The sequence below is a fragment of the Budorcas taxicolor genome, chromosome 11 (assembly GCF_023091745.1).
Source record: "Budorcas taxicolor isolate Tak-1 chromosome 11, Takin1.1, whole genome shotgun sequence".
In the NCBI taxonomy this organism is placed as follows: domain Eukaryota; kingdom Metazoa; phylum Chordata; class Mammalia; order Artiodactyla; family Bovidae; genus Budorcas; species Budorcas taxicolor.
The window spans coordinates 160,437,973-160,447,160 of NC_068920.1; the positions used below are offsets into that span (position 1 = coordinate 160,437,973).

At 57.0% G+C, this 9,188-nt stretch overlaps 1 protein-coding gene across 1 annotated transcript in view; it reads left to right on the forward strand.

Moving 5' to 3' along the window:
• Positions 1 to 4,056, forward strand: part of LAMC3 (laminin subunit gamma 3) — a 67,107-nt gene extending 63,051 nt beyond the window's left edge. Inside the window, exons 27-28 of the mRNA XM_052648819.1 lie at positions 83 to 182; positions 3,806 to 4,056. Coding sequence (XP_052504779.1) covers positions 83 to 182; positions 3,806 to 4,056 — 351 coding nt within the window. The remainder of the gene's footprint in view (positions 1 to 82; positions 183 to 3,805) is intronic.
• Positions 4,057 to 9,188: the final 5,132 nt, after the last annotated feature.

A 9,188-nucleotide genomic window follows, 5' to 3' on the forward strand; every position in this document is an offset into this window, starting at 1 on the left:
AGACCCCCACCCTTTTCCCTCCTGATCCCGGACACCAGCTGGGAGCCGCTCAAGCTTTTCCTCTCCCCCTGCCCCCCAACAGGATGGTGCCAGGCTGAGCCAGATGGAACGGCAGATCCGGGAGTCACGCAGCTCCCTGGAGAAAGACATCAAAGCCTTGTCAGAGCTGCTCACCAGGCTGAGTAAGGAGACCCCAAGGCCGGGCCCTGGGCCCCTGGGTCCCTGGCACACCTCTGGGATCTTTCTGTGAGGCCCAGTCCAGGGGAAGGTTGTCTCCTAGCCCTCCTATCCATTGCTTCCAGCATCCTGAGCCTTGTGGTCGTAACTGCTCCAGGCCCCCTCACATAAGGCAGGGTTGGGGTCCAGAAACAAGCTTACTTTGTGCCTCCAGGGGCTGCTAGTCAGGAGGAGGGAACGCTCACTACCTGCCCAACACCTGTAGGCACCAGGTGACTGGATCCGGCCTCAGTGGTTGAGGATTTCAGAGAAGGAGAGAGAATGTCACAGGAGCAAGCGTGGCGCCGGGGACCAGGTGCTGGCTTGGGATCAGATAGACCAGGATTCAAGTCTGGCACTTTGCCTTCTTGGGCTGTGAGATCTTAGGAAAATCACTCACCCTCTCTGAGCCTCAGTCACCCAATCTGTGAAATGGGGTCACAGGGGGTAATTTACAGGGGGTAATTTACAGGGTGCTTGCCACACTGTGCGGTGTGTATGTGCCTGTGTGCTCGGTCGCTTCAGTCATGTCCAATTCTTTGTGACCCCATGGACTGTAGCCCGTCAGGCTCCTCTGTCCATGGGATTCTCCAGGCAAGAATACTGGAGTGGGTTGCCATGTTCTCCTCCAGGGCATCTTCCCGACCCAGGGATCAAACCCACGTCTCTTACATCTCCCACATTGGCAGGTGGGTTCTTTACTGCTAGTGCCACCTGGGAAGTGTGATGAGTCAGTAAATCATGAAGGGGACAGCCCCCAAGACGTGGAGCCCTCGAGCAGAGGTGAGGGGCTCAACTGCCTAATAGCAGTTAGGCTGAAGTGCTAAACTTCAGTGACCTTCAGGGAAGCAGTTGGCTTCACTGGTAGCTCAGTTGGTAAAGAATCTGCCTGCAATGCAGGAGACCCCGGTTCAATTCCTGAGTCAGGAAGATCCTCTGGAGGAGGGATAAGCTATCCACTCCAGTATTCTTGGGCTTCCCTTGTGGCTCAGCTGGTAAAGAATCTGCCTGCAGTGCAGGAGACCTGGGTTCGATCCCTGGGTTGGGAAGATCCCCTGGAGAAGGGAAAGGCTACCCACTCCAGTATTCTGGCCTGGAGGATTCCATGGACTACAGTCCATGGGGTCACAAAGAGTCGGACATGACTGAGCAACTTTCACTGCTGAAGTGAACAGCATGCTGTTTTAAAACACACAAAACGTTAAATTTGCCATCTTAACCATTTTTCAGCGTACGTGTCAATGGCGTTAGGTACAACATTCACCTTACCATGTGGCCCATCACCACCACCCATCTCCAGAACTTTTTCACCATCCCAAGATGAAGCCCGTCCTCATTATACACAAAGCCCACTCCCCCACCCCCAGCCTCTGGCAACCCCTGTTCTACCATCTGTCTCTGTGAATTTGGGGTTGTAGGCACCTCACCTAAGTGGAATCATACATTATGTGTCCTCTTGTGGCCGGTCTATTTCACTCAGTGTGACCTCAAGGTTTGTCCATGGGATAGCATGCATTTCAATTCTCACTGTCAATAAGATAAGGGGAAATCAGCATGTTCTGCATTTTGCCTGAACACCAGGCCCCCACTCAGCTATTCGCACACACAATCGGATCTCATTCGAACTTTTCCAGCCAAGGATCCTGATGCTCCTGCTATTCTGCAGATGAGGAAACCGAAACACAGGAATTTAAATAATGTGCCCGGGGTCCCACAGCCAGTCAGCAGGGAGGCTGTGGGTCACACTCAGGTCTGACTTGACTCAGAGTGTGTCCACTCATAGCCACGAATCTATACCAAGAACTCAGCACACTGGACACGATTCGGCCCAGCCTGAATCAAATGCTCTGTGTGGGTAAAACCATTCTCACCATCGTTGTCATTCACTCATTCACGCTGGCACTGGGATTGACCCGGAGGTGTAGGAGTGACCACACACACCTAGACCCTGTCCCCACCCCAGGAGACCCAGCTGGGCAGGCAGAGTGGAGGCTGTAAGCTCCTCCAAGGCCAGGCTGTTTGGACTTTGCGGTGGATGGTGGGGCCTCTGAGGGTCTTTGCTGGGAGCATCTTCCCTCTGCCTCTTCCCACCCCGGGCTCAGCTCCTGCAGCTGCCTGCCCTCCAAGCCAGCCTTCGAGGCCCAGGACACTCAGGGCCATGGGGGCCTCTGGGGTCTGTGGGCTCAAAGCCATTTAGGGACTTCCCTTCTGGGGTCCAGTGGCTAAGACTGTGCGTCCCCAGTGCAGGGGGCCTGAGTTCAATCCCCAGTCAGGGGACTGGATCCCACAGGCGGCAACCAAGCGTTTTTGCGTGGCTACAACTAAAGATCCTGCGTGCCGAAATGAAGATTGAAAAATCCCACGTGCTGTAACTAAGACCGGGCACAGCCTGATTAATTACTTTTTAAAATGCCATTTAGAATTTGTTCCCTTGTCCCCACCACTCTCCTGCCTGGCTCAGCTGTCTTCCCGTTGAGTGTCACCTTAATGACAAGCTGACAAAGCCCAGGCAGGGGAGACAGCCGGTGGATTCCATGCCACCACCATCACCAAGTTCATAGGTGAGCACCCAGCCCCACCCGCCTCGTTTCACACTTGGAGAGGCTCCGGGGGAAGTCTTTCACCACAAGCAGCAAAGCTAATCCAGGCCCCAGGGCCAGGACTAGACCCCCGCTGCCCGCTTCCCAGGCCTGCAGCTCCTCCTGTCCCACCCCACCTCATTCTCATGCCGGAGACCTTTCTTTTCACCTGGTGTCCCTGCATCCCAGGTGAAATCCATCCATAAGCGTACTCTCTCAGCAAATTGACAGCTTAGGGGAGCCAGCAGACACGTGGGGACCTCTCTCTCACACATGCTGCTTTGTAGATGAGGAAACAGGGGCTCAGGACTCACCCAAGGCCTTCTCTTCTTTAACAGTAATAGTAATGCCAGTACTAAAGCTTAACAGCTTCTCCATGCCACCCGAGGGAAACTTCCAAGGTTGGCACATGAGCTTCAGTCAGTCAGTCAGTTCAATCGCTCAGTAGTGTCCGACTCTTCGACCCCATGAACCACAGCACGCCAGGCCTCCCTGTCCGTCACCAATTCCCGGAGTTTACCCAAACTCATGTCCATTGAGTCAGCGATGCCATCCAACCATCTCATCCTCTGTCGTCCCCTTCTCCTCCTGCCCTCAATCTTTCCCAGCATCAGGGTCTTTTCAAACGAGTCAGCTCTTCACATCAGGTGGCCAAAGTATTGGAGCTTCAGCTTCAACATCAGTCCTTCCAATGAACCCCCAGGACTGATCTCCTTTAGGATGGACTGGTTGGATCTCCTTGCACTCCAAGGGACTCTCAAGAGTCTTCTCCAACACCACAGTTCAAAAGCACCAATTCTTCTGCGCTCAGCCTTCTAAGCACATGAGCTTGGTGGGGTACAAACCTGGCCCAGCCCCTCTCCTGCCTCACCACGCTACCCTCTTGGGCTTTTGCTTTCCTGTTAGCTGGGGGGGGGCAGTTGGGATCCTGAAAATCTGGGGTTGGGGAGGGCCCTCCAGGGGTGGGAAGCCGGCCCCCTCCCTAAGTCGGTCTGTGATCCTCTGTCCAGGGTCGCTAGACACCCACAGAGCCCCAGCCAGGGCCCTGAACGAGACCCAGTGGGCACTGGAGCGTCTGAGGCTGCGGCTGGGTCCCCCAGGGGCCCTGCAGGGGAAACTGAGGCTCTTGGAGGAGGAATCCAAGCTGCAGGAGCTGCAGATCCAGAGCTTCGAGAGCGACCTCGCAGAGATCCGCGCTGACAAGCAGAACTTGGAGGCCATCCTGCACAGCCTGCCCGGGAGCTGTGCCAGCTGGCAGTGAGGGCTGCCGGGCCCCGAGGTGTCCCCAGACCCTGAGATGCCCCCGCTTCCCGGCCCAGGGCCTGCACACCCCCGCAGGTGCGCTGTGCAGACACACCCACCAGAGCCTGCTGCCTCGCACCCTCCCGAGTCTGCGCTCACACTCCCTCCCCTCCGGCAGGAGTGAGTGTGCATTCAGAGCTCACCCAGGCGGCTACGGTGTGCACACCCCCAACAGTGTGCACTCCCACGCCGTACACGCCTGCACGCGCGCAGGTACACGTGGGCGCCTGTGAGTGTACACAGCGCGCATGTGAACTAGTCCATCCATGTGCACTGCGCCTCCCCGCTGGACTCTGAACACCCTGTGACATACCCGGGCAGGGTCGGTACCCAGGAGGCTGAGTCGGGGGCCATCTGCAGAGATCCAGGGTGGGTTCAGCCACAGCCCCCGTCTCCAGACCTGCCCTCTGTCCTGCAGCGCACCCCCCAACCTATCTGTCATCCACCATGAACACCCAGCCCAGCCGAGGGACCAGGCAGGTCAAGAGCTGCAAGATGCTAAGGCTTCTCGGCAGAGGAAGCTGAGGCCCAGGGCTCCTGGGGCCCCAGGGCAGCCTGCTTGCTCTGCTGGCCGGGGCGTGACCCACCAGGGAAGGGGCCTCGTTGTTGGCTTCAAGGAGTGCCTCCCTTCTCAAGAACCTGGGACTGGGTCGCACTCACTGAAGGAACCGCCCACCCTGGGCCCGCGGCCCCTTTTAGGGTCATGACCCTTTAAGGGGTCATGGCCTGTCCAAAGAGCTGGGTCTCATGGCCTGAGAGGGCCTGGGTTTTGGAGCTCTTTGTGACCCTGCCAACCCTGGTTGGCCTTTGACCGATCAATACTTCCCAAACTGGCCCCGAAGCCCTGCAGCCCCACCTGCCACAAGGCAGACCCAGCCAGGCACTGGGCAGGGAGGCCTGGCTGCCTTTCTACCCTGTCATGCCGAGGAATCCCCATGTGGCCAGGCCCCCTGCCGACCTCTGCCCAGGAGTCTCGGCATCTCCTCCTGGCTCTCCTTCCCTTCCCCGGGCCCTCTTCCAGCAGATGGCAGGACCCTGGCACTGGGAGGGTGGGCACCTGGCACGGGGAGGAGCCTAGCCCCTTCCCAATGCCTTTCCTGCCTCCCCCGCTCCCAGTAGGGGTGACAGGCAGCAGCTCAGACCAACTCTGTTTAACCAGTTCTGTTTAACGTGGTAATAAAGGACTCCTTTACTAGCTGGTGGTGTGCCTCCGATCCAGCAGGGGCTTGGGCTGTGGGTGCACCCAGCGAGCGAGTGGCAGAACATTTGGTGACGCCTCTTGGCCTACGTGAGGGGCTAGGACGATGGCAGAGCTGAGCCCACCGGCTTTGCCAGTGTCTTCCCACCGCAGGGACTCCGCAGGGGTCCTGCGACCCCAGCCATCCGCCCTCTCCTCTCTGCTTCAAGGGGCTTATTAGACAAAGTCTCGGGGCTGGGAGGGGGCTTCTCTGGTGGCTCAGACAGTAAAAAAAAATTACTTGTGATGCGGGAGACCCAGTTTCGATCCCTGGGTCAGGAAGATCCCCTGGAAAAGGGCATGGCTACCCACTCCAGTATTCTTGCTTGGAGAATTCCACGGACAGGGGAGCCTGGCGGGCTACAGTCCATGGGGTCAGACACCGCTGAGTGACTAACACTTTCACATTTTCACAGGGGCTGGGGGAGCGTGTGGGGTGGGGTGCAGAGAGGTTCTCAGCTGACCCCCGGCTCAGGCTGGAGACACTGAGGTAGGAAAGGAACTCAACACCGGTGTCCAGCGGTGCAGGAAGGCTCAGGGAGGGACCCCGGTGAGGAGAGGAGGGCTTGGGGCCAAGCCTCAAAGGGTGGGGAGACAGCAGGGAACATTTCAGGCAGGAGAGTGGGCAGCAGCCCAGCATTTGCAGGGTGGGGGCCTGGCCTGCACGGGTCACTCTGGGAACCCAGGTTGAGGGTGGGATTCTGGCGCATGCTCAGTCAGGGCTGTTGACCACAAGGACCACCCCCTCCTGCTCTGGTTTAAGCAGAAAAGGGGCGTTTGTGGCCAGGGGCCGGAGGCTTACCTATCCCCTCCTTTCTGTCTTTCCCCTTGTTCTCTGCCTCTGCTCTCTCTCTGTTTACTTTTTTTCTCTCCACAAAGCAGCTTTCTTTGCTTTTTCTGTGCTTTGATGGAAGAGAATGTCCTCACTACCCCTACTGCCTCCACCCAGACCCACTGTGGCCCCTCTGTTAACTTGTCATCAGGTCAGATGCTTAGCAGAGACAGGCTAGAAACTGTCCTGATTCCAGCTTTCCATGAGAGACCAACCCAGCTCAACCAGATTCCCCTACTCCTGGTCAGAATAACAAGGATCTCTCTGGGCTTCCCTGGTGGCTCAGATGGTAAAGAATCTGCCTTCAGTGCAGGAGACCCAGGTTCAATCCCTGGGTCAGGAAGATCCGCTGGAGAAGGGAATGGCAACCCATTCCAGTATTCTTGCCTGGAGAATACCGGCAGGCTACAGTATCATCGGGTCGCAAGAGTCGGACACAACTGAGCGACTGGCACCTTGACACTTCCTTTCTGGGCCCAAGGCCGTAATGAGAGCTGGGCTGTGCATCTCCCATCTCTGCCAACCTCTAGGGGACAGCGTTCAGGGAAGAGGTGTGCTCCTCCATGGAGAAACCAAAAGCCGAGGCCAGGGTTGGCGGGGTGCGGGGTGACATGGTGACAACAGTGACCCGAGGAGGGACCAGGTAGATCTGGGTGGGGAGGCCAAAGCAGGAGGGTTTTACTCTCCCGAGAGTTGGATGATTGATGCCTGTGTAAGTGGTGCCAAGGAGATAGGGGTTCTTTGAAGACCTCTAGGGCAGGGTCTGATGCCCCCCAGCCCCTCTTCCTGGCTGACAGAGGCACACAGCTGCTCTGATGCCTGCTCTTGGCATTCCACTTTTATCTGCCCAAGCCATAGGGGGCTCAGCAAAGCCCTGTCCCAGCATCCCCGACGGGTGGAGAACAGGCTTGTTCTCTGCTCCGTGGTGACGTACCTCAGGCCTGACATCTCGTGACTCATGCAGTCCAGGCGTGCCTGGTGTGGAGAGCTGTTCTCTGGCCCCAGAGGTGGGGCTGTGGCTGGGTGGAATGCGGCAGTTGCTGAACATCTGGCTAGGCATGCAGCCCAGCAGCTGAGCAGTGGACGACAGGGCAGCCTCTGCCCTGCAGAACCAACCAGCCCAACACCCAGGGCAAACAGCTGTCTGAGCCTCGATCAGGAAGTGCATGATCAGGGCCCCATTCTAAGTTTGGATGTTAACCGAAAGGTTGCTGGTTCGGGCCCACCCAGGGACGGGCCTGTACTTTGGGGCTTCCCTAGTGGCTCAGTGGTAAAGAACCCGCCTACCGTGCACGAGATGCGGGTTCGATCCCTGGGTTGGGAAGATGCCCTGGAGAAGGAAATGGCAACCCACTCCAGTATTCTTGCCTGGGAAATCCCCACGGAAAGAGGATCCTGGTGGGCTAGACCATGGCGTCGAAAAAGAGTTGGACAGGACTTAGCGACTAAAACAATAAACATTCTAAGTCCGCTCTCTTCTCTGGCGTCCAGACAGAGTATCTCCTTTTAACCCAGGGTTATAATTTATACCTGCTTAAACCACCCTCATGGTAATAAAATTTATAATAGCCCCAGCTGGGTGAGAAGCATTGTTTCCTCCATTCTGCAGACCAGGAGACTGAGGCTCAGAGAGGTCAAATACCTTGACCAAGGTCACACAGCTGGCCTATATCCAAACCCTAGGTAGGGGTAAATGGGCCTATGGAGAATAACTGGCTGTGCTGGGGAGGTGGGACCTGCTGCCCTGGCATCAATCTCCACCTTGGGTTGTCCCGTCTCCACCAATCTCCACCTGTGTAGTCCTCTCCTTTGGGACAGCCTAGCCACTTCCCTCCTCAGAGGCAGCAGCAGAAAAAAAAGAGAACCAGCTGGCCCCAGGACTTCAATCCTAGGGGTGAAAATGGAGGCTTTCTGCACCCAGTCCCCAGGGACCTGCTCACTCAGTGGGCTTGTGGGTGGGAAGTGGTGACCAGGTATGCTGTTCGCCTATCCTAGTCCCTGTCAGTGCTGTGACCCATGCATAATTAATTGTTAGGAGGGCCACTGGGGATTCCCTGGTGTCTCCACGGTAAAGAATCTGCCTGCAATTCAGGAGACTCAGGTTCAATCCCTGGGTTAGGAAGATCCCCCCGAGATGGGAATGGCTATTCATTGCAATATTCTTGCCTGGAGAATTCCATGGACAGAGGAGCCTGGAGGGCTACTGTCCATGGGGTCGCAAAGAGTTGCACACGATTGAGGGACTAACCACTTTTCACTTTCTTCCAGTTCTTGAGACCTGCTGTTTCAGAAACTAGAGGCTTGGTTTATCATCCTGGTGGACTTGTACTCCAGGCTCCAACTTTCTGACTTCTCTATAACGTGGAGCGGTGGAGTCCTATTTCACAAAGTTTTGAGGATTAAATGATGTAACACATATATCCTGCATTGGTGCCAGTGAGTGATCAAGGAAAAGGTTTTATAAACAAAACACCAACTCGTTCTAATTGATTTCAAGTGTTGGTGATACCAGAGACACTTTGTCGTTTTGCGTTTTCTCAGCAAGCTACAAGCGTGTACATCTTTCAAGAGTTAAGAGGAAAGTTGGGGAACGTTGGGCCTGCCTTTCTGAAAGTACGTGCTGCGCAAAAGGCGAAAGGAGAGTTCAACTCCCGGCAACTGGGACCTGCATTGGATGGATCCTCAGAGTCATTCCACGAAGTGAGTACTAAGGTCGTCCCCGTCCGTTCAACGGTAAACCGCGGCCTGAACGGGAACGGACTGGAAGAGGTCCCGGGGACGAAGCGAGAGGGAGGCGCTCCCGGGAGGCCCCCGCGCGGAGCATTTTCCGCGTCCTGCAGCAGAGGGGCCGGCCGGCGGGCTCGCAGTCCCGCATAATAGCCGCTTTGATGCCGGCGGCGGGGAGCAGAGGGGAGGGGAAGCGGGGCGGGCCGGGCGGGGAGGGAGGGGGGAGGGGAGTGTCCCGCCGCCCGCGCCATCCCTCCGCCCCTCGGTCCCGCCGCCACACGCCGCGCGAGCTCGG